The 26,654-nt window shown below is 38.4% G+C and overlaps 1 protein-coding gene and 1 pseudogene across 1 annotated transcript; both read right to left on the reverse strand.

The window, feature by feature from the left end:
- Positions 1–646: 646 nt before the first annotated feature.
- Positions 647–1,606, reverse strand: LOC138923010 (olfactory receptor 2T11-like; annotated as a pseudogene).
- A 9,180-nt stretch (positions 1,607–10,786) lies between these two features.
- Positions 10,787–11,761, reverse strand: LOC138923015 (olfactory receptor 2T2-like). The gene has a single exon (XM_070259541.1). The coding sequence runs from the start codon at positions 11,759–11,761 to the stop codon at positions 10,787–10,789; it is 975 nt and encodes a 324-aa protein (XP_070115642.1).
- Between the last annotated feature and the right edge of the window lie 14,893 nt (positions 11,762–26,654).

Raw genomic sequence — 26,654 nt, forward strand, 5'->3', positions numbered from 1 at the left:
TGATGTGAAATACTAGAGCCTATTCCCTTCGATTAGGTGTGTAATGTTTGGGCAGTCATAATTCATAGTCAGTTTAATTAAATTCATTGAGTATTTACTGTGGTCTGGTATTTGATGTCCCCATTTTAAGCTCAAGGGCTGTGAAGATGATGATAGAGCTGAGTCCACTAAGGCAAATACAATAAAATACGTGATCAAAATTGTGTGATTGCCTTCTTTGCCACTTGTGAATTGCCATTGTTTTTCTTTTTGATACAAAAATGTTCACAGAATTTTTGGCACCAAGAGTTGTTAGCTTTGGAGGATTTTTTGGTTTGTTTATCCATGATCGAGATTTGAAGTCAACCTGGTTCAAAATAAAGGGTTGCTGTGAGCTCTATTATCTGTTCCCTTTTTTTCCTAGAGACAAGAGCCAAGACAAGATGAATTATTAACTAATTTGATAAGAAATTATTTTTGATGACTGGCCAAAATTGCATAAACAATGAAATTTCTTTTGTTCTCTCCCCTAAGGAACAAGTTTCCAGACAGGATAAATCCTCTTTATTGGCAATTGCAAGTATCTTTGATAGCTGACTGAATAGTCTCTTGTGAACATGACACCCAGAGCTGTTCTCAGGAAGACTATTTTCACAGTGTTGAATCCCTAGGAATCACTTGTGGATACTTTCTGAGCAGATGAGCATCATGAAAATAATTTTTTAAATGCCCCCCATGACATCCTTGTTTCTGAGGCTGTAGATGAGAGGATTGAGCATGGGTGTGAAGACGGCATAGAAGGCTGACACCACCTTGTCCTGTTCAGGGGTGTGGAGTGACTGGGGCAGCACATAGATGTAAAAGGCAGCCCCACAGAAAATGCTGACTACAGTCAAGTGGGACCAACAAGCGGTAAAGACTTTTTTTCAACCTGCGGGAGAGTGCCTTGGTGGACCATTAACAAGATGAGAGAGTAGGAAGTTGAGATAATAGAGATGGGGATGAGCAACATGAGTACACAGCACATGTACATCAGGGTTTCATACAAGGATGTGTCGGCACAGGCCAGTCTGAGAACTGCAGGGATCTCACAGAAGAAATGGTTGATACTGCGGGAGCCACAGTAGGGGACATTCATTGTAATAGGGGTGAGCAGGAAGCCATCCAGTGACCCACCAAACCAGGCACCAGAAGCCAGGAGAAGACACACCCCGTGGTTCATCAGGACTGGGTACCTAAGAGGGTTACAGACAGCCACATAGCGGTCATAGGCCATGAGGCCCAAGAGGAAGAACTCTGAGCCAATCATGGTCAAGTAGAGGAAGATCTGGATGCCACAGGCCACAAAGGAAATGGTCTTCTCTTTAGAAACCATGTCAACCAGCAGCTTTGGGACAGTGGTACAAATGAAAAGGGTGTCCATGATGGACAGCTGGCTGAGCAGAAAGTACATGGGAGTGTGGAGGCGGGTGTCCACCTGAATCAAGACTATCATGACCAAATTTGCAGTTACAGCCACCATGAAAATAGCAAAAATAACAGCAAAGATAATCCCTGTAGCTTTGCTGTTCACCAGAAGCCCCAGGAGGATAAAGTCAGAGAATGTAGTTCCATTCTTCATTGACATTGCCTATGGCAGCTCCAGGGGAGCAGGAAGCCACATAGACTAGGAAGGAAATGGAGAGAAAACACTTTCTTTATGAGGGAAACTCACAACCAGAGGGTACTGGTAAGGATGAAATTTTCCAAGGCAGAATGCTGGAGGAAAACAGGGAGACCAATGAACACATCATGAGTCACTAACTGTGTCCCTATTTCTCCTCATTGACAAAGAGCACTTTCTATATTTTTTTTCTGTTTGCACTGCAATATATGGGTTATGCTAATTGCATAAGAAACTTGGTGTTTGTGATACCTGGAATACATATCTGTCCTATTCATTCTGTATTTCTGGCTTCCAGAACACTGTGTAGTTCATAGTAGGGCCAAGTAAATACTAATTGGAGAAAAGGACAAATAATTTATTGATATTTGAATGGCTAAAAGTGAGTAAAAAGATAACGTAGCAAATGACTAATGGAAAGAAAAAAAAACACACCCCTTGTGCATCTCATCTTTTCTTAATACTTCACTTCTGACATTTCTTGTTATCAAATGTGTGAGGATTTCTCTCCTATACTAAACAATTCTCCAACTCTCCAGACTACTGCTCAGCATCCAACAATTTATTTATGTCTCACTGTGTACGTGCAAATAGTGTCAAAACTCACAGATTGAGGGCTCAGTTCCAGAAGACTACCCCCACCCTTGAGACGCTAATGGTAATTCCAAGTTTTTACCTGTGCTTCTGACCTATTGGTTATAAATCAGAGGTTTCCATGCCCCCAGTTTTGGTTTCGATTTTGTAGAGCTACTCACAAAACTCAATAAAACATCCCACTTACTAGATTAATAGTTTATTATAAAAGAATAAAACCCACGAACAGCCAGTTGGAAGATGCACAGGGCAAGGTATGTGGGAAGGAGCATGGGACTTCCTTGCCCTCTCTGGAAACGTCACACTGTGCACCTCCAATTGTTCACCAGTTCAGAAGTTCTCCAAACCTTAGTTTAGCCTTCATTAAATACCATGATTAATTAAGTCATTTGTCATTGGTCACTAATTGAACTTCTAATTTCTCTCCCCTCCTTGAGGTCAAGGGTGAGGGATGCTAGGGATTGGGGGTAGAGGTGGGAGTAAAAGTTCCAAACATCTAATCAGATGGGTGGTCCTCATGAGCAACCAGCCCCTATCCTTAAGTGCTTTCCAAAAGTCACCTAATTAACATAAACTCAAGTGTGGTTAGAAGGAGCTTTTTATCAATAACAACAGACATCTTTATGGCTCTTTTAATTTAGACAATTCCAAGGGTTTTAGGAGGTCTGTGCCAGAAAGGGGGACAAAGACCAAATATGTATTTCTAATTATACATCACAATATCAAAAGGATTAGGACATTTGTTGGGGCCTCACGAATGAAGTGCTCTAGCTGTCATATTTCACCTGGGTTATTCCAGTAGCTTTCCCACTGTCTCCCTGTTCTCTCCCTTGTATGCTTTTAGTCTGATCTCAGCAGAGCAAAGTGATCTTGAGAAACCCACATCAGAACAGATCTCTCTCTACTATGGCACCTCATCTCCCACTCCAGGCACATAATGTTGTGACCCTTTTACACTCTGAAATTGTCTCCTGCCTCCTCCAGTGTGTTTACCCTGGTGCTGCAGCTCCCCTGGCCTCCTTGCCGATCCTTGTCCCAAATCCGAGGGAGTCCCCAGCCCATGGCATTTGCCTCTGCTGTACCCAGGCCTGGGTCTCCTCCCCACATCTGTGTGGTTGTCCTTCATGTCTTTCAGGGCTTTGTTCAAAACCCTCCTTTCAGAGGGGCCTATTCTGGTAAGACTTGATGACTGTTTTTTTCATATTTCTTAATACCATCTGACATGCGATACATTCATTTCATTTTTTCTTGTCTCCTGCACCTACAAAGAAAGCTCCATACAAGCAAGGATGTTTGCCTATTTTAATACTGTGTGCTTCCAGAATATGAAAGAATGTGTGATACATGGTAAATATTGTCAAATACTTAAGTGAATAATTAAATACATATAGGTAAAGAAAAATTAACTGTTTATTTTTTCTGCATTTAAAGATGGTATACTGATAGAAAAATTCCTTTAAAATACTCTGGGTGTGTTCTCTAAATGTGCTAAAGGGAAATACTTTTTTAAAGGCCAGGTCCTTGTGTTATTCTTCAATCCAAAGTAAAGTTTTCATAAAATAAGATCTATTCTTATTTTCTAATAAGAAACAGTTCTAGGAAACAGAAATAAATCACGAGTCTCTAAGATCAAACAGCAATACAAATTCCACATTAACTCATTGAGGTTTCACATACACAAATCTGAGACAATCACTCTGTGACTTAAAATCAACACACTATTTCAGAGTCAGATGTCAGCACAATTTACAGTAAACAAGGGCCTCACCACTTTTGCTCTCTTCTGAATCTGTGCTTACTGCAACAGCTGCTCATTCGTTAGGCCCCGATTGCTGTGTAGAAGATCACTATAGCTTCAGATGTTATGATCTATCTGGAGATTGTATTGTGGATGCCAACAATACAGTGTGAACTTACCCTATGTTAAATAGATGAACGGACAGAAAATCTTTACACATGGTTTTTCTCAGCCACAAGTTTCCATTTGGTTTCTATTACGAGAAAAATTATGTCTTCAAACATGCTACTATTAATTTGATATTGTACTAAATTCAGTAAAGTGGTAATAGATTTACTTTAGTGTTAATTAAGCCAACTGCAGTAGGCAGAATAATGCCCCTCCACCACCTGCAAAGATCCCCATGTCCTAATCCTCAGAACTTGTAAATATGGTCCCTTACTTGATGAAGGGACTCCGTAGATGTGATTAAGTTAGGATGGTGAAATAAGGAGAGCATCCTAAAACGTCCTTTGGTGCCAATGTAATCATAAAGACCCTTGTAAGAGGGAGGCAGGAATCAGAGGAGGAGATGTGACATTAAAAACAAAGGTCAATTATTCAGATGCTGGCTTTGAAGATGAAGGGGATCATGAAGCAAGTAACGTGAGTGGGCTCTAGAAATAGAAATAGGCTAGAAAACAGATTCTCCCCTCAGGTCTTCAGAAAGGAGTGTAGCCCTCCTGATACCGTTATTTCAGCCTAACATGACTTATCTGGATTTGTGACTTCCAGAACTGTAAGATAAAACATTTGTGTCATTTTAAGCCAGTGAGTTTGTGGTAGATTGATACAGTAGCCACAGAAAACCAATAGGCAAATAAATATTTTTATCAGCTTTTAAATGCAAACATAATTGAGCCAAGCTGCTAATAAGAAATTAGTCAGCACCCATGCAGTTCTTGCTGTGTGCCATGCATTATTCCGCATGCTGCAGGGTTTTGATGTTGGCTCTTTTCACTGCACTTCTATTGGGTCAATTACTGAAATTATCACTATCTCAAATTTGGAGAAACTGAGGAATAGAGAGGGCAAGTGGTAGAGCTGGGTTCGGGCTCAAAGACTCAGACTTTGCTTCCCATACTCTCTACTACTACATTCAATTGATCCCTAAATGCACAATATCCTTTTAAGCATCAGATAAGCTTACAGTGAGCTAATATGAGTGAAATGAATACAGGCTGTGAGGCCACAATCACATTCAAGAAACATTGGAATTTCTGGTCAAAATATGTCAACAGATTTATAAAGTAAAAACATAAAGTTAATTATTTCCAGAAACCCCCAATGGTCTCTAACTCCTTGGCAACTTCCAGTGAACATGTGTTGACTGCAGATGCCTGGCTTCATATTGAGGTCTGCAAAAAATTAAAAAATCATCACCAAATGTACTCCAAGAAGGATCCTCCAAACACAAACCTCACTGCTGATCATCCAGTGCCAACGGCGACTTCTTATCTCCAAGCAGACGTAATAATGCCTCCTCCAACAGGCCTGCTCCCAGTCCTTCACCAGCACCACCACCTGTATATAAGCAGACCCATTCCCTTTCGGGGATCCTGGTTTGAAGGAAATCCTCTGTAATGTGTGTCAGGGGAACTGGCAGAGTTTGCTCAAGAATAAATGATGGAAAATATGAATGTTTAAAACCTAATATACCAGAAAAGTAAAATAATTTTTTTAGAAAAGAGAGGAGGAATACATACAAAAAATGCCCAGAAATGGTTGGAACACACACGTCGGTGTAAACAACTCTAATTTGCTAGTCTAAGTTTCCAAGACCTCTAAAGTCACCCCAAGTTCTAGGTGTCACTTTACCCTTGCTCCTCTGGCAGTTTAATGTGATCCTTGCATAGAATCTGGGCCTCAACAGCCTGGGTGAAATTCCAGGGATTGTCACTTATTGCCTATAGGACATTGATCAAGTCACTCATCAAGTCCCTTATGAGCAAATGGACATCAGAGTAGCCCCTGACTTCAGAGTGTTAATTGAGGATTCTGTGCAAGGCCCTCATAATAATATCTGATACCTAAAATACTTTTACTAAAATTTTGAGTATAATATTTAGGATCTCCCCTTATTCACAATAAACATCTCTCCACTTTCAGTAATAGTGGAAAGAGCACAGGCTCCAAAATGAGAAAAAGTCATTAATTTCTGAATTTGAAAAAATGGCCAGTATATGTAACTTTGTTTTAGTTCCTTTAATCCTTTCAAGACTACTTTCCCAAAATAGAAAGAAGACATTATAGGAAAAATTATTATAATTTATAATTTTTAGGTTATATTCTAAGATTCTAAAAGCTTTCCTTGTCATTTTAAAAATTGGCATTGGCTCAGTTCTCTTTCTTGAGACTGAGACTTCTGAATACAGACACAAAAGATGTGATTTTGTACAGAAAAACACTCAAAGATAAAGAAGTTTCATGATCTTTCAAATTTGAAATGACTCTTATTTGCAGGCAGACTGACTTGGGTCAAAGCTGTACTACTCTCTCTCATAGAAGTTCCCACAGTTTATCCAGGGAGGTGAGGAAGCAGATGTCTCTAGTGCAGCTTCAGCAGCTCTGCAGAAGCTGAGGTTGAGAAACGCAGATTTAACTGTGTTCAGACATGTCTCCTGATTTCATCTCCCTAAGGCTGTTGGCCACTCAGTAAAGTGACTGCTTATTGCATTTAAACACTATGGAAATTCAGGAAAAAATAATTTTGCTAATGTCAACTGATATAAGAAGTTCTAAGACTCACTCTAACACCTAAGTTTTTAGTCAGTATGGAAGAAAGCATGTCTTTGTCCCCACAGGTGAACAAATGCCTACCTATGCCTCCTACCTTCCGTTTGCTCAAAACCAAACAGGTGTCTATGGCAAATCTAGAAAAAGCCAATGATGTTTCTTTGCAGGTGCCAGAATTTTAAAATACTTAAGTAGAAATAACATCAGAATTGATGAAGCTGGAAAGAACTTAAGTATGGTTCTTTTGATTCTAGCTTCACCCTTGACATGTAATTCTGTGTGAGTTTGTAAAAGTCATCTAATTTCTTTGACTTTCAGTTTCCACTGCAACTCTTAAAACCGGAGTTTCTCAGAAAAAGAGAGAAAAAACAGAATTATATAACCAATAACATTTGTATATTCGAGTGCTAAGTTTTCCAAAATGAAATGGCATTCATTCACTCATTTAACGAATAATTTTTAAAAACATATTTCTATATCAGGAAAATTTCTTGGTGCTTAGGATGCATCGGGGAACAAAGTCCAGCTCCCTGGCCTTGCTTATGTGATAAGCAAAATCTAACATAATTGACTAAGCTTAAAAATCTAATTAAAGAAAATGAAGTAAAGCAATATGGGTTGGTCAGAGTTGATGCTGCAGATATGTATCACTTTCATATTTACAGTTAGTTGTGTAAACCAAAGTAACGTAGCAGAACCTGAAACCTTAACTTTTCTCTTGAACCTTGAATCTCTGGGGTTTTGAAGGAAAAGTACTCACTGGGATGTTGTTAATGTGTGACAGACCATGGTAGGTGTGCAGGTTTAATAAGATCTATTCCCAACGCAGTGTCATCTGAAAAAAAATTCAAAAATGCTTCTGGTTTTAGCTAATTATATCTTTATTAATACCCCTGTCATTTTAGTTAAATAATCTCTCAATGCCATGAAATTAAGCATCATTACAGTTGTTCTGCCTCATGTAAATCACTTGTGTACAGAATCAGGATCTGATATTTCAAGCATTTCACATTCACATTGTTATCAGACTTCACTTACCAGGACTTCACTTTGTGCAAAGTGAGTCTAACTTGTCAGGGATATACCTTCTAAGTGACAGAGTCTGAATTCTCTACTCCATGCTAAATAATCCTCTCAATATTTTCATTTTCTCCATCACTCCTTCATGTCTGAAACCTTACTGGGAATTCAATGAAGCATTTAATAAACTAAGTAGACCTTATATTATCAACTACTACATTTTTATATTATGTAAATATACTTGTTAAAATTTATTGTATAAATAAAATAAATATGTATAAGCAAGGGTTCAGTTAATTTTATGTCCATATTCCTCACCTATAGCAAAACCCCACAGGAGTCTGAGTGCCCTTCAACAAGGATAATAGGGTTCTTGGTAGACCAGACTAGCTGGCATATAGCAGAAAATGAACAGGGATTTATCAATGGGTTACTCTCATGAGGAATTTTTCCCCCAGGTCACTATCACGACTAAGACGCAGCACATTGTGCCATGTTCTTCTCTCTTTTCTATCAATTAATAGGAAGGTTTGGCACAAAAAACACAACACCAGAAGTCAAAAGACATGGTTCTGAGGCCCCCATCCCCTTATTGCTTGGGAGAGGTTATAACTTGCTCTGAACATCAGCTTCTTCATCTCCCATGAGGTTGATTCCTTCTCTAAAAACTTGGTAGGACTTTGTGATGATCAGAACGAAAATCGCATAATGTAGTTGAATATGTTTTGAACAATGGGGACTGTTTTCGCTTCATCTTTTCTCCATAATCTGGAGCAGTACCTGACATCTTGTGTGTATACAATTGGCATTTTTGAAAAATTTTAAATTTTCACAATTTTCATTCTCAAGTTAATATATTTTTAATAAAGAGGAAAATCTTGGGACCATAAATTATCTTATATAATAATTTGGTACAATAACTGGAGAAAAATCCTCGCTTATCCCTCATAAGATAGGATTGGTCTTGTGAGTGAGGAGAGAGGACATCCACAATATATATGATGTAACTTAAAAAAAAGTTTAATTATATTAAAGCATAGCATACAACAGAAAAATGCAAACATCAGAACTGACAAGACCAATAAGTTATCACAAAGTGAACACATCCATGCAACCACCATTGAGATGGAGTACAGACTCTTAACATCACAGAAGTTCCCTCTTCCCCTGCCCCGATCTAGTGACTGATTCCTATGAAATTTCTAGGAAGTCATCTAAATGCACCTCCTTACCTGCTGTTTTCAGATAATTTTGAACTATTTATTAAGTTAAATGTTCTTGTTAATTATGCAAAGGATTCATCTTGGAAATGTAAGAACAAAAGCCCTGTTAGATATTAATGTATAGCAACCTAGGTCCAGGTAGGACTCTGAGGAAATGGGAAAGAAGGCACAAATAGAGGGGAAATGAGAATTATGATGTGAAAGATTTTTTGGAGGGAAAGACCAGTAGAGATGCTAACAAAGGCAGGAAACAGAAAGCAGAGTCTCAAGAGAATTAAAAGGAAATAGAACTGAGTTAAAATAACATTGAGGATATGTTGTAAATGAATCCCGGTCGGTTTCTCCACTTGAAGAGATTTATCTATCCAAGTCATTCTTCCATCTCTTTTCTGTTTGGTTGATTTCAGGATAAGATCAATTTATTAGGAAACTTCCAAGTCAAAACTAATCTTGTGAACAGCTATTTATGAGAATATGTTTAACTTACATCAACAACTATGGAGGAAACATTTTTCCCTCTATATGGAAACTAACATAACATAAGGCTGAGTAATCTTTTCTTACGCTTTGCCAACTATGAAGCCACCGAAAAATGTGTCCAACATTTCGTAAGCCTTCTATTGATAGAGAAAATAAACACCAGCTGAATCAAAACATTTTTTTAATTTGTCATATTTTATGATCTTACATTCATTTGAAAGTTAAAATTGGGTAAATGGATAGAAGAAACTCAGTGAGTGTGCTTTTTGTTTAGTTAATGTTCTATTGAAGACCTGCATCTATCAAAACACCACACTTAACCAAAAGCTAATTAAAAGAAGCAATATTTGTCTACCAGTATACCAGCTGGAGAGATTGAGAATGGGAACATTGACCAAGACAGCTGCATTAGCTAATGTAACATCTTGATTTGTTTATTTCATGTTTATCCATGCCATATTATTAAGGCATGGATAAAATGTTTGAAAGATTATAGCAATGTTACTACCTTAGTGATAGAAATCAATTTTAATCGATCCATAAATGTTTATTGATTTCCAGGCACATATTAGGCACTATGGGGTAAAAGCCATAATAATTACCCATAGTGGTTAGAGAACACAAACATTCATAAAAGGTGACTAAGAATATAGAAACCAAAATACAACTGAATTGTCTGTATAAAAGTTTCCTAAGTAAAGCTGCTACATTATTATCATTAGAAAATAATTTGTACTGATTGTTTGACATTAAATTATCAAGGACGTAGTGACTGCTACTTGCAATTTCTTTATTTTTATTGCTCTAACATTGGTTTATAAGGTTACATAAATTTCAGGTGTACATCATTATATTTTGATTCCTGTGTAGATTACATCATGTTCACCATCCAAAGACTAATTACAATCCATCCCCACACACATGTGCCTATTGACACCTTTCACCTCCTTCCCCTTCAAAAGTTGGTCAGCAGTACAAACACAAAAGACACATGAACACATGTAACATATAAAAACATTGATTCAGAACTCTTCAAAGAGATATTTGGCCTGCCTGATTTATAGTGTTACTTGAAGAGAATGCTCCCTGGGAAATGTTTTTTGGTGAATCCAGACAAGCAAGTTGGCTAATGCTGAGATGCTCGCTACCTTTTGCTATAGTTCATAAATGATGCTTGCAATGGGATGATTTTGGCTGTTGATAATTCAGGATTGTTAAAGTGACACTGGATATTTTTCAGAATCAAGAATGCATATTCTGGAATGATGGTGTGACATTGGCCGCAGTACCCGGGATGTTTGGGCCCTGCCTCCTTTAGTATTTCCCGGGCACATCTCCCACTCTGAATCTCTTGGAGGAAGTGCATCTCCTCAGCACTTTCCTTACAGCTGTGGCTACATCTTTATTCCTCAAGCTATAGATGAGTGGGTTGAGCATGGAGGTGAGGATGGTGTAGAAGGCGGACACAACCTTGTCTTTCTCCTGTGTGTGGTAGGAATGGGGCAGCACATTGGTGTAGAAGGCTGCTCCATAGAAAGTGCTCACTACCATAATATGGGAGGAACAGGTGGCAAAGGCTTTATGCTGGCCCTCCGTAGAGTTCATCCAATGGACGGTGAGCAGGATGCGGGTATATGAGACAAAGATGATGGATATAGGGATGCGTAGCATCGCTACACAGCAGGCATACATCAGGGTCTCATAGAGTGACGTGTCGACACATGACAGCTTCAGCACTGCTGGCATCTCAAAGAAAAAGTGGTTGATCTTTCTGGACCCACAGTAGGGGAAACTCATGGTGAAGGGGGTCAGCATGAATCCATCCAAGGAGCTACCAATCCAGGAGCTCACCACCATGAACAAGCAAATTCTGCAGTTCATAAGGAGAGGATAGTGGACTGGGTTACACACAGCCTCATACCGGTCATAGGCCATGAGGCCTAGCAGGAAAAATTCCCCTCCCATCAGGGTCAGGCAGAGGGATATCTGAAGAGCACAACCCAGAAAAGAGATAGTCTTTTCTTTGGACAGAAGGTCTTGCAGCATCTTGGGGACAGTGATATAGATGTAGACTGTGTCCATGATGGACAGCTGGCTGAGCAAGAAGTACATGGGCGTGTGAAGGTGAGAGTCCATGTGGATGAGCAGCATCATGACCACATTGGCCATTACAGCCACCAAAAAGATGGAGAAGACCACTGCAAAGATAAGCTCCGGGAATGTGGGATGGGTGATGAGACCCAAGAGGATGAAGTCAGTGGAGTTCTGGAGAATGGCCTCCATGCCCATGTCACATGGTAGCTCCTAGGGCCCCAGAGGCAAAATGTTGATGGGTTAATTAATAATCTGATACTTAGGGAGAACCCACCATAAATAGTATGTCAGAAGCAGCGTGGGATCAAAAAGAACACAGACTTCAGAATCATGTTGAATCCTGGTTTCAATATTAATGGTCCATGTGACATTGGACAGATTAATTTATAGACAAACTCAGTTTCATCATCTATGAAAGGTTAACATAGGTCTATATACCTCTAGGATTAATGTGAGAGGTAAATGTAACAGCTCATGCAGTACCACATTTAGAGTTTGTTCCATTTTTATTTTGAAGCATCTTCTATATACCTTCTATAATATTACCACTTTAGACTGAGTATTTGCTGAGGTTGGTAACTGTGCCTTCCTCTCTATATTGCCTTGTAATCAATATTCATAGCTTGATTGGATTTAAATTGTTCTCAGTCATTAAGATAATTACAATGTTAAGGTCATACATACACATACATTTGTGATTTCATAAATTGATAGGAAATAAACATGGAGCAAATAAAGCTAGACAAATTTAATCTTTTTGGCTGCTGTTATTAAATAGCTTTCTGAATGTTTGGAATATCAAGGATTACTAGCTAGTACTACTAACTTAACTTGAGGGTCAGGGTCCACTGAGCTATAGTCAGAAGAGCTGCCAAAGAAGTTCATGTTTCAGGCATGGGTTACTTTACCCAGTTTGGTTTCTTTGTTCCTACAGGATAATTCAGGGTGATAAATATTGAATGAGGACCACCATAAATTTTATTCTATAAGCAGGCCTTTGGGTTTATCATCATGGTAGTCTTTCTAGTTGACATCATGGAGTGGGCTAAAATTTTATGTCAATACTAGCTGTTATTATCCCAGTGTGGCCTAAATTTCTCTTAAATTGTTCAGCCAAAAGGTTAACAGAGTTTCTGTGATAGGGTGGCATTCTGAACTTATGAAAATGTTACAACATCCTAGGAATTCATTGCTATGCAGTTTTTTTTTTTCATTTCTTAGCATTTTTTCCACCACATTATTGATCCTTCATATTTATGAGTAAAGACAACTCCAAATGGGAAAAAATTCCTGAATTTACAGAGAAGAAGTATCAAAACTCCCTTAAACTAAATGCAAACAGTTCTCATACATTTTATTCTTTTTATTTTTTTTGAGGAAGATTAGCCCTGAGCTAACATCTGCCGCTAATCTTCCTCTTTTTTTTTGCTGAGGAAGGCTGGCCCTGAGCTAACATCTGTGCCCATCTTGCTCCACTTTATATGTTGGACACCTGCCACAGCATGGCTTGCCAAGTGGTGCCATGTCTGCACCTGGGATCTGAACCAGCAAACCTGGGGCCACCAAAGTGGAATGTGCACACTTAACTGCTGTGCCACCGGGCCAGCCCACATTTTATTCTTGATGAATGTAAACATGCATCATTAGGATATTTTCAGGGGTGTTGAGGCATGAGTTTATTGTTACCATTATTATTATATTGTAACATATCCCTTCCGATTTCAGTGACAGAATTACTGAAGAAGTATGTTTCTGTAAAATGTATCATCCACCAAAATCATAACTATACCTAGAATTTTTGGTTCCACAACAGTCAAATATAAATTCTCTGAGGCATCAAGAAGGAATAAATCTCCCTTTAGCTGGAAGAGAAAATAATTAGAGCGATAGAGAGATTTTTCTAGGTGTTCATCAAAGATGAATGTATATTATAAATAATTTTCTAGTTAAATAAGCAAAATTTCAGAGTCAGAAATAAAAATCAACTTTATGGTAACTTAAATTTATCACACTTCCTCAATTTAGGAAGAGAAAAATAAATGCCTGGATACTTAATAAACCCTACCTGGATATGAAATATTAATTCTCAACAAATTTGATAAAAGTTAACTACTTATGCCTTCTTTAACATGTGAAAGATTTTCTTGTGACAACCACAGCTCTGACACATACCAAGAGGCTGAATTTAAGATTTTACAACTAAAATTGTGTTTATAGAGCCTGGCAATAACTGGTTAGATATTAAAATATCCATGCATACAGGCAACAATTTTATCTTGGCCAGCAATCTTTCTTTTTCTGCTTAGACACATTGTAGAATTTGTATATCACTTATTGATAGTATCAAATCAGCTGCCAATCATCCCTTTAAAAATACAGTGTGGAGGGGCCAGGCTGGTGGTGCAGCAGTTAAGTTTGCATGCTCTGCTCTGGTGGCCTGGGGTTCCCTGTTATGGATTCCAGGCGCAGGTGTACACAATGCTTATCAAGCCATCCTGTGTCAAGGGTCCCACATATAGAATAGAGGAAGATGGGCACATATGTTAGCTCAGGGCCAACTTTCCTCAGCAAAAATAAGAGGATTGGCAGTGGATGTTAGCTGATCTTCTTCAAAAAAGAAAAATTTTTAAAAAATACAGTGAGGGACTCAAATAGCAAACAATGTGATCCAATGATCTGAAAGTTGCCTAAGAAATAAAAAATTACTTTTAAATCCAAATATGACCCAGAGAATTTCATTTTGCATAAAAATTTAGATTGGTCTCCACAGAGTATTAAAAAGAGTAAATCACTTTCATTGTCTCAAATCTCTTTGTTTAAGTAACTAAAATTTTCTAACTCCAAGATCTTGTCTTAGAGTAGATCTTACAATAATAGAATAAAAAGCTAAAAGAGAGTAAAGATACGGTTTGAGCCAACTTCCTTATTTCTAAAAGAATCAAGACTCAGGGCATAAAAGAACCAAAAATTGGATCCAGTTTGCTTGTGTGTGTGTATATGTGAGAGAAAGAGAAAGAGAGTGAATGTGAGTGAAAGCAACAGACCCTGCTCAGAGAGTAGCATGCTAAGAGACTTAGCACAAAGGAGAATATTTTACTTTTGTCCATGAATCAAGTATATAAAAACTAAGGTGACACATGGTCAAAATGCATAATTAATACTATACTGTGGGATATTTGGCATGGCCAGTGAGCACTGACAATGAACATCTACACTATGAACACAATGATGTTGTATGATCTGTTTTTGTTTATAGCCGTTCCCAGAATCTAATTTTAACATTAACGTAACGTTGATGCTATTTCTTAATGTGTGATTTGGTTTATACACATATGCAAAACCTCAGATTCAATTCCCCATCTGGTAACCTTTCCTCCACTATCATCATTCTCCATGGCTCAAGGTTCTCAGATTTAATTCCGTTTCCCTCCCCAAAGATAATTTTTTCTAAAAATAACCCCAAAACCTTTCATCATCATGACATCAGACTCAGGCCTTCCTGATGTTCAAGGCAGAGAATACCCTGACTCCCAGACTGGTTGTAACATCCCCCAGGCTTGTTAGGATGTGGGAGTTGGGGAAGATCCAGCCAAAGTGTGGAAGTCACTGTGAATGGAAGCTTTGGATCTGTGCACTGGAAAGAGACGAGTGAGTTTTGTGAGAGGGGCTGATCCTGCCTGTGGTCTGTTATGTGGAGTGAAGTGGTAAGACCCAGGAGGGTGTCTCTGCAGGTGCCAGCTGGCAGAGGCTGCATGTTTCAGGCCTGAATTTGTTCTGGGAGAAGACGTGGAAATCCAGCACAGTCTGTGACCCTCACAGCATCTTATAAGAAGAGATTTCAAGGTGAGATTAGGGAACATTCTACCAGGAAGAAGGGCTGTCCAAGATGGAGAGGTCTTGGACCAATCTTTCCTGATATCCCATATGTGTATATTTAAAATTTTATTTTTATTATGATGTTTTGACATCTTAAAAACCTTTCTAGCTATGGAGAGCCTGGCCCTCCTGGCTTGTTGATTCTTAGAGATAGCAAAGGGCCCAGCTGGAATCAAGTCTTTGAGATGCAAACTAACCAGTCCAGCCCAGATCTCCCCTATCTGCCTTGTGCACCCCTGGGGACAATCTTCCTCAGCCTTAGTCACCCCAGGACTAGGTACCACCAGGCAGCTAGAGACCACATTAAAGCCCCATAAAATTACTCAAACTAGCCAGTCCTAAACTGTTTCTCCTGCCCTGCCTTATCTTTCCAGTGGAAACCTCAATAAAGGCTGTTCCTAATGCTTTCCTTTTGCTCTTGCCTTCAGCCTTCTCACCACTCTGGTGACTTTCCCATTTGTCCCTGTGTGGTGTGCCATACTGCCAGTCTCTAGGACTGTGAGTATAAGAAACCGTTTTTTCCTGAGCCTCTCTTCTGTCTCCTTTTGTGGCCATTCCTGACTGAAATTGAACATATTTAAATCTCCTCCCAAGCATGCTAAAGTCCTTCACTCACACTTAATTACATATAAATAGGATAATCCTTGTCTTAAAAATATTCAGAAGGAAATCAGTGTTTCTCCTTTAGTAATATTCACCCTTGCAACCTACCCCTTAATATCTGAAAACTCTTATTCGTGAATACTAAGCTCTCTCTTCCAGCCAATCAGCACTTACAAGCCCCTTTATCCTCTTTAAATTTGTTCATGTCTTTTTGAACTGCTCTCTGATTCTCCTTAGCTTCCCATTCTTTAAGCTAAAATATCCCTTTTTCAATAGTCTGCCAGCCCAAAAGTAAATGCACAGTTCATCCTTCTTAATCTTGAAGAGATTTTCTAATAGTCATAGAGTGGTGCTTAAGGAAAACATCCTAGTTATATGGGGAGTGTTTTACCTGATTTTCCTGAAAAGCTAAGATCCTACCTCAGAGCAGCTGAGTCCAAGCCTTAGAAAGGCAACAGTGTAATGGCAGACTTCTTAAATGCTGGGGTATGGAGGTGGGAGTCAGTCAAAATAAAGCTTTTCATTAATAATGGATTTCAGCATCCCAATGGAGGAATACTCAGGCTAGTAATTAATATAAACTTACTGAGTTTACTTTGTGTATTAGAAGAAGGTCAATCAAAGCCCATTCTTCTTTCCAGAGGGTACATTATTTCCTGAGTGAAAAATTGTAATCATTTCTTGATATTTCATCATACAACTACTTATCTAATCCAGGCATCTCTCCAGAACAATAAAAAAAAAATGTGATCTAGGAGTGATTGTAAGATTGAAACTAAATTTAAAGTTAAAAGTTAAAATTTCTAAAAGGAGACTTGTCAAACTAAAAATTCCTCCCTTCCATGTCATTGGTCTATATTACTTGGGAAAATTATGTTAAAATATGCATTTGACATGGAAGTTAAATTTTTTTCAGAAGTATTCATCTACTGAGTAGTATAGAAGGAATTAAGATTCAGGATGAAATAGAGGAGACATGATAAAGAGAGAAGAGAAAGCAGAAAAGGAGAGGAAAGAAAATAAGAAAGCAAGGATGGAGGGGGAAAGGGGATGAAAGGAAGAAAGAAATGAGTCATGAAATAAAGCAGAAGTCATGTATTCTCTAAAGATTATTTGCATAATATATTAAGATATTTAACCATGAGATAAATTGAACTTTCTATAACTTGTTCCTTTTATTCCTCTAGAGAGGTAAAAAGAAAAGGAAATGGTCACATTTGGGGAGGTGAACAACTTAAATAATAATAGTAACAATGATGATAATAGTAATAAATACCATGAATGCTTCTCATGCACTAGGTGTGGTGATGGGCACATTACTTACATGATTTCTAATCATCACAGATTCACTAAACATGGACCTTAGACTTCATACTCTCTACATTACAGATGAACAGACACATTTTCAGCCATTTAGGATGCTATTCAATAAATAATTCTTGAAGAATATGCTATGTATTTAATAAATATAAGATTTGCTCAAGTGGATATCAAATTGACTTGAATAGGATTTTCCCTGCAGTGTGATGTGGCTCACTACAGAGCCATGAATGAGTTACAACTAGATGCTGAGCTTCTCAGCCCTCGATTGGTCTGTAGTGCCTGAGCTGACTACACCAGCACGCAGTTGATTTTGCTGTCAACAGCCATCTCAGTTTACCCCAGTGTACCATTTTGGTATCCACGTCATGAAAATTGGTTGAGAAGTGCTACTATAACAGTTCAGTCAAGCTTTTATTGTTATTATCAAGTTTGCTAAGGAAAATAGCACAGCCTGTGAGCACCACAATTTTTCATCTATTGTTGAAATGTATCATATAAAAATACTGGAGTCCAAATTATTTATACATAACAGATATTTTGTGACTTCTCAGTCTTCCTTTTTATGTGTCTTGCTCATATTTCTCTTTTAGCTCTTCTCCTCCCTCTATGGTGAAGCCCGTTCCATCCTTTCCAGTAATATTCCTTAAATAAAGGTGGAAATAGACATGGATCCTACATTCCACAACAATAATTCCCAAAATCTGGATGCTTACATTCCCAGTGCTTGCTTTGATTTCAAATAATTCTCTCTACCCACACCCTGCCCAAGTACTACCTGGCATTTAGAGTTAGTCTTCTTTGGGTAAAACCCTGCTGTTTATCATCATAAGACCTAAATTAATTTTTTAAAATGGTTTTTTCTAAATTTCTAAGGATTTTACTTCTTTGTTCATGTCCCTGGAAGACAGAGATGCATATCAGAGGTTTCCTAGCTGGAGATTCAGACATGGACAAATAAAGCATGGAGACACTGGGAGAGCAGGGAGTAGGAAAATGCACAGCTGGCAGAATATTGGATCTAAACAGTGACTCAGAAATCATATAATTCTATCATGTTCTTTGATGAATGATTAAATTAAAAGACTCAGAGGAAATGCTAAAGATCCCTGGACTTGGGGTAAGGATACCTGGGCTGCAGCTACAGTTCTGCCACTTCCTGTGAGTTCTTGGGCAAGGAGTTCCATTCTTAGAGGTTATTTTTCCATCTTTGAAGTGAAAAGCTTTGATGCAATCATCTCCAAGTTTTCTTCAAGCTCCATTGTTCTATGATGCAGAATTTAAACAATATTTCATAATTTTCTGTTTTAATCCTTATTGCTTTATCATATTTAGTTCATCTCCAAGAAGCCTATCATTATTACCAAAGTGGGCTTAATATATCTATTCGATACAAATAACTAAGTGAAGAAAATTACGTTTAGAGCATTTCTTTTGAGATTATTGAAGGTTCTCTGGGATATCAAGAAACAAAGACTGGGGATCAGTAAAATTAAAGTCTACATTCTAAGGCGAAAGATGTTGATATAAGCAACCAAGGAGAAGTCATAAGCAGATAACAGCACCTAGCCAGAGCATGCATGAAGGACCAGGCACTCAAAGCAGAGAGAACGCACAGAATCATATGTCTGCCCAGAGGAGGGAACACACATCTCTATGCTTAATCAGCTCACTATGAAACAGTAGATTCTGAATTTTAGGGGAATTCCATCTACTTTAGACCAAAAAATGTTTATATCAATACATCAGAACAGGGGCTGGCCTGGTGGCACATCAGTTAAATTCGCACATTCCGCTTCTCAGTGGCCCCGGGTTCACCAATTCAGATCCCGTGTGCGGCCATGGCACCACTTGGCAAAAGCTATGCTGTGGTAGATGTCCCACGTATAAAAAAGTAGAGGAAGATGGGGATGGATGTGAGCTCAGGACCAGTCTTCCTCAACAAAAAGAGGAGGTTTGGCAGTAGTTAGCTCAGGTCTAATCTTCCTAAAGAAAAGAAAAAGAAAATACATCAGAACCAAATAGGCAAGTCGTATAAACTATAAAAGATAAAAGGAGCTGGTACAGATTTGCCTACATTTTCTATTATGCAAAGCCTTCTTCTTGCTACAACTAATTCTATCTGACCGAGATAAACACATCTGTATTAAATAAGTTTCCATCACACATCTCTCTTCATTAGCCACATCTCCTTCCCTGTCATATCACTGCCAATACACTTCAGAAACCCATTTAAAAATATTCTGAAATGCCCATGTACCTGCATATCTTGCTAATCTAGGATAATTAAAACCCTACACACCACTGGGGAGTAGCTGCATCACTGCAGGTAGCAGTGGACGTTGGAGCAAAGTCAAAATAGAAGAAAATGATGGGAATGGGCAAAGTGCAAAAGAAAGGGAGAGAAAAAAAGAGAAAAGGGTTTTGGAGGTAGGTATTGTTAGTCAGGTATGGAAGAAGAAGGGGTACAAATTAGGGAAGAGAAAAAGAAGAGGTGGGAGGGGAAAAGGGCTTAAAGTTGGGAAAGGCAGAGACCAATAATAGAAATAAGTCATAGATTTGATAACACTCCTCGAGAGGGGAGAGAATGAGCTGATATTAAAAAGAAATGTATTATACAACATGTGATATTTATTTTATTTGTTCAGCTTATATTATTTGAGTGCCAACTATATGCCTAAAACTGAGCTAGAAAATAAGAAAGCAAATATACATGAGAAATGTGTCTGGAGGCATGTAGTCCCTTTTGATTCACTGGGATAGGAAACAACTGGTCAGCCCCATGCATTTGGCAGAGTAGTTTTCTTTTAAGAAGTTCTGTTTATGTTAAGGTATTTTTTGTCTGTTTTCTTTGGTTTCTGAAATTGGGTGGAAATCAGTGTGAAATGACCTTATGATATCCAGCCCCTCATGATACACAAGAGGCAACGTCTATTATTTTATGGCAAGGATGTGATAGGTCAGTCAGACTAACACTGGCCCTTGAAATATTTTTATATATGTTTTATAAAATGTCTTCTGTTGAAATTAGAAGACATTGATCACCTCTGTAGCCTCATCTGTGTAAGAAATAATTCTGCTTGAAGTGCAATGCCAAGACCATTCCCGAAAGAAGTGGATGAAAGAAGCAGGTTTCACTGGCCCTTCTCTATGGTGATAAGTTAGTTTTAATACCTTATGGTATATAGCACCTTCCAAAGATAAAGTTGCTTTTTACCAGTTATCGTATTCTCCTAAAATTATCCCTCCAAGGTAAGAAGTAGGCTAGAATATCCTAATTTAATACATTGATAAAGAAGACTTAAAAACATTGAATTTTCTTTGTTGAACTAAAAAAATGTTTTTCTTCAACCTGACATAGTAAACTTATCAGCAAGAGTTATAATAGCAAAGCTTCTCTATAATGAGAATGCATTTTTCCTAATCTCATTATTTCTTTCTTGTCCAGAATCCGTTTATAAAACATATTCACTGTTTCTAAATCAGAAAATGGACAAAACTTCTAATCCTGGTCTAAGTAATTCTCATGATGACACAGATGTCAGAAAATCAATTTCAAAGAGAATAAAGGGCTAGGAAGATGGCTGCATGAGGGGACTCTGACCTCATCTCCTCCCTTAGACACCACAGATTTACAGACACTCTTTGAAAAATTATCCCTGAGAGAGAACTGGAAACTGGGTAAAAAGAACCCCCACAACCGGGGACAGCGTTGACTGAGGTAGAAGACTCAGAAACTCCTTTCTCAAGAGGAGCAAGCCGTATTTTAGCCATGGCTCTTTGGCTTGGAGACGTCTTAAGGTCTGAAGCTTTTCCTGGAGGAGTGTGGGATCTGAGCAGGAGAGTCTTGCCACAATAAGCAGCTGTCGTACTCAGCACAACTGAGACAAATGTCATAATATCTGGTTTCCCTGGCTGTTAACAACAATGAGGAATACCCCTACAAAAGCTGTCAGACATAAGAGGAAAGAAAAGCCTACTATTAAAGGGCCCATGCACAAATTCACCTATTTCAGAAAGCAACTTTAAATAACCAGAAAGAAGGATGCACAGTCCGCTGGTGAGAAAAGACTTGATAGGCTCTGGGCACATCTTGGCAAGAATTGAGACCTCCACACACTGGGTCCCCCCACCCAGGTCTGAGACATTGGTAGCAGCTATTATTGTGACCTAGGTCAGATGTGCTGACAAAGATGCTGGCAGACGCCACTGGAGTTCTTCTTCTGACCTGTTAGCACAGGAGGCAGCCCCATCCACTAGAACACTGATTTAATCCAGCTCAGCCATGGAAGGCAGCCCACCCTAGGGACTGGCCCCACTCAACAGAAAGCCCTTGGGTAACTTGTGGGCCTGCATAAGTGCAGTGGGTGAGAACTCTGAAGGGGTGTGAGTGGATTATTCACCTCTATGAGGAAGGGAATGTGTACGAGGTAGGTCTGCATTGGCGGAATGTGTGAGGCCTCTGCAATGGGGAAAATGGGTCCACTTCAGTGAGTTGGGGGGTATACATGGGGCAGACTGTGTTGATGGTGTGGGTGACCCTGTGGGAGGTGGAGCTTGTGAGCTACAGCAGACTTGTGAGTCTCAAACAGCCACGTAGCAGGTCAGCCCAAACTTACAACCTCTGGAACAAGTGTGTGCTACCCTGATTGGGGCAGGCCCCACCCAGCTTTAGTCCTGGAAGTGCTGACAACAGCTTAGCAGGCTGGAGGCCTTTGGCAATTTTAAGCTCTTAAGCCTAGCAATCAGCCATGATGGGGACCTACTCACTTAACAGAAAAACTGCAGCAGGAATGTGCTATTATACCTTGCAGTCAATTGTGCTGGGGCTCCTGACATCCAGTAAAGTGACTGAAGGGACCATAGCAGCTGTACACAGATGAGCATTACAACCAGCTTGCCAGGGGGAAAGCTTAGCTTCCCCGGGCACCTGCAGCAAGAGCAGCCCTGCCACAACAGAAGGACACAGGTAGCCCACACAGGGGACGCTCCTGGAACATTTGGAACTGATGATGAGAGGGAAGCACACTGCTGGGCCTCATAAGGCATCTCTTACACAAGGTCACTTTTCCAAGATCAGGAGGTATAACTGATCTACCTAATACATAGATACAAGTACAGAGAAAAGAGGCAAAATGAGGAGATAAAGAAATACTTTACAAATAAGGAAACAGTACAAGTCCTCAGGAAAAAAATAACTAAATGAAACAGAGATAAACATTCTACCTGATAAAGGGTACAAACTAATAGACATAATGATGCTCAATGATCTTGGGAGAAGGATGGATGAACTCAGTGAGAACATCAACAAATAATTAGAAAATATAAAAAAAAACTGAATCAGAAATGAAGAATACAGTACTGGAAATGAAAAATTCACTAGAGGGACTCAATAGCAGAGTTGATAATACAGAAGAATGGACCAATGAGCTGGACGAAAGAATATAGGGAATCACATATGGCTGAACAGATAAAGGGAAAAAGAATTAAAAAGAATGAGAACAGACTAAGGGACCTCTGTGACAACATCAAGCACACTAATGTCCATAGTATAGGATTCCCAGAAAGAGATGACAGAACCAAAGAGGCAGAGAGTCTATTTGAAGAAATAATAGCTGAAAACTTTCTTAACCAGTGGAAAGAAACAGACCTCCAAGTACAGAAGCGCAGAAGAAAACCACACAAGATAAACCCAAAAAGGCCGACAACATGACACATTATAATTAAACTGTCAAGAGTTCAAGATAAAGAGAGAATCCTAAAAGGTGCAAGAGAAGGGAAATGAGTGACATACAAAGGAAACCTCATAAGGCTATCAGCTGATTTCTCAGCAGAAACCTTACAGCTAGGGGGTGGTGGCACAATGTATTTAAAGTGCTGAAAGGAAAAGACCTACAGCGAAGAATACTCTCCCCAGAAAGGTTAACATTCAGAATGGAAGGAAAGATAAAGAGTTTGCGGGACAAGTAAAAACTAAAGGAGTTTATCACCAATAAACCAGCCTTATGAGAAATGCTAAAGGGATTTTTGTAAGTGTAAAAGAGAAGACCACAAATAGGAATAAGAAAATTACCCAAAAAAAGTAATAAAACCACTGGTAAAGGCAAATACACAGTAAAGGTAGCAGATCAAATACCTATGAAGCTAATACGAAGGTCAAAAGACAAAAGTTCTACAATTATCTATTCCCATGATAAGAGGGTAACCAATACACATGCACAAAAAAGAGGTTAAGTATGATGTAAAAAACATAAAATGTGTGACAAGAGGAATAAAAGAATAGAGCTTCTAGCAAAAGGTCAAGTTTAAGAGACCATCAACTTAATACAGATTGCTACATATGTAGGTTATTATATATGAACCTCATGATAATCACAAATCAGAAACCTATAATAAATACACAAAAATTACGAGAAAGGAACCAAAACATAATACTAAAGAAAGCCATCGACACACAAGGGAAGAAAGTAAGAGAAGAAGAAAGGAACAGAGAAGAGCTACTGAAACATCAAAACAAAAATGTAATAAAATGATGATAAGTGCATATGTATTGATATCTACTTTAAATGTCAATGGACTAAATGCTCCAATCAAAAGATATAGGTGGAGGGCTGGCCCCATGGCCTAGTGGTAAAGTTTGGTGCACTCTGCTTCAGTGGCCTGCATTCAGTTCCCAGGAATGGACATACACCACTAATCAGCCATGCTGTGGTGGCAACCCACATGCAAAATAGAGAAAGATTGGCAGAGATGTCAGCTCATGGTGAGTCTTCCTCAAGCAAAACGAGGAGGATTGTCAACAGATGTTATGTCATGGCAAATCTTCCTCAGCCAAAAAAATAAAATATAAAGACATAGAGTGGCTGATTGGATAAAAAAAACATATTTACTACATAGAAGATACACACTTCAGACCTACAGACACAAACTGAACATGAAGGGATGGAAAAAGGTACTCCATGCAAATAAAAATTAAAAGAAAGCTATGGTAGCAATATTTATATCAGGCAAAAAAACTTTAAAACTAAAAACAGTATCAAGAGACAAAGAAGGGCTCTACATAATGATAAAGGGAAGAATCCAACATGAGGTTATAACCCTTGTAGATGTCTGCGCACCCAACGTAGGAGCACCTAAATATGCAAATTAAGTATTAACCCCCATAAAAGGAAAAATAGACAGTAACACAGTAATAGTAGGGGACTTTAACACTCCACTTACACCAATAGATAGGTCATCCACACAGAAGATCATAAAGGAAACATTGTCCTTAAACAACACTTTAGACCAGATGGACTTAGTAGATACATACAGAACAATTCCATCCAAACACTGCAGAATACACATTATATTCAAATGCCCATGGAACATTATCCAGGATTGATAACATATTAGGCCACAAAACAAGTCTCAATAAATTTAAGAAGGTTGAAATACTACCAAGCATCTTTTCTGATCACCACTGTTTGAAAATAGAAACCAGCTAAAGGAAGAAAATTGGAAAACACACAAATATGCGGAAATTAAACAAGACAATACAGAACAATGATTGGGTCAGTGAAGAAATCAAAGAATGAATTCAAAAAATACCTGGAGACAAATGAAAATGAAAATATGACATGCCGAAGTTTATGGAATGCAGCAAATGTGGCTCTAAGAGGGATATTTATAGCAATACAGGTCTACCTAAATTAACAAGAAAAATCTCAAGTAAACAATCTAACAGTGCACCTAAAGGAGCTAGGAAAAGAAGAACAAACAAAGCCCAAAGTCAGCAGAGAGAAGGAAAAAAAATCATAACAGAAACAGATGAAACAGACTAAAAGAACAAAAGAAAAAATCAGTGAAAGGAAGAGCCCTTTGTTTGGGAAGATAAACAAAATTGGTAAACCCTCAGTTTAGATTCACCCAGAAAAAAGAGAAAAAGCTCAAATAAATAAAGCCAGAAATGAAAGTAGAGAAATTACAACGGCAATCTCAGAAATACAAACATTATGAGATACTACTATGAAAAGCTGTATGCCAAAACTTGGATACTCTAGAAGAAATGGATAAATTCATAGAATCATACAACCTTCCAATAAACTGAATCAAGAAGAAATAGAGAATTTGGTTAGACTAATCACCAGTAAGGAGATTGAAACAGCAATCAAAAGCATCCCCAAAAGTAAAAGTCCAGGACTAGACAGCTTCCTGGTGAATTCTACGGAACATTCAAGGATGATTAACAGATATCTTTCTCAAAATCTTCCAAAAATTCAAGAGGAGGAGAAGTTTTGTAACTCATCCTATGAGGCCAACATTACCCTGATAACAAAACCAGACGAGGACAATTAAAAAAAAAAAGTAAAATACAGGCCAATATTACTGATGAACATTGATGCAAAAATTCGCAAGACAATGCTAGCAAATCAAAGACAACAATACGTTAAGAATATCTTATACCATGATCCACTGGGATTTATTCCAGAGGTGCAGGTATGGTTCAATATATACAAATCAATCAGTGTGATACACCACATTAACAAAATGAAGAATAAAAATCACATGATCAGTTGGCCTGGTGGTGCAGTGGTTAAGTGTGCACATTCCGCCTCGGCAGCCTGGGGTTCACCAGTTTGGATCCCAGGTGTGGACATGGCACCGCTTGGTAAGCCATGATGTGGTAGTTGTCCTACATAGAAAGTAGAGGAAGATTGGCATCGATGTTAGCTCAACGCCAGTCTTCCTCAGCAAAAAGAGGAGGATTGCAGCAGTTAGCTCAGTGCTAATCTTCCTCAAAAAAAAAAAAAAATCACATGATCATCTAAATAGATGCAGAGAAAGCATTTAACAGACATAGCATCCATTCATGATAAAAACTCTGAGTAAAATGGGTAAAGAAGGAACATACCTCAAAATAATAAAGTCCAAATATGACAAACCCACAGCTAATATAATACTCATTGGAGAAAAACTGAAAGATATCCCTCTAAAAACAGGAAACACACAAGTATGTCCACTTTCACTACTCTCATTTAACATATTATTGGAAGTCCTAGCCAGAGCAACCAGGCACAAAAAAAGAAATAAAAGCGGTCCAAATTGGAAAGGAAGAAGTGAGATTGTTGTTATTTCAGATGATTTTATATATAGATAGCTCTAAAGAATCCTCAAAAAACTTTTAGAAATAGTTAATGAATACAGTAAAGTTGCCACATTCAAAATCAACATACAAAAATCAGTTGTGTTTCTATACACTATTAACAAAGTAGCAGAAAGAGAAATTAAAAATACAATCTCACTTACA

The sequence above is a fragment of the Equus caballus genome, unplaced genomic scaffold (assembly GCF_041296265.1).
Source record: "Equus caballus isolate H_3958 breed thoroughbred unplaced genomic scaffold, TB-T2T haplotype2-0000437, whole genome shotgun sequence".
Taxonomy (NCBI): Eukaryota; Metazoa; Chordata; class Mammalia; order Perissodactyla; family Equidae; genus Equus; species Equus caballus.

Coding starts and splice junctions, on each gene's coding strand:
- LOC138923015 (XM_070259541.1), bottom strand. CDS start 11,761: ATGGGCATGGAGGCCATTCTCCAGAACTCCACTGACTTCATCCTCTTG.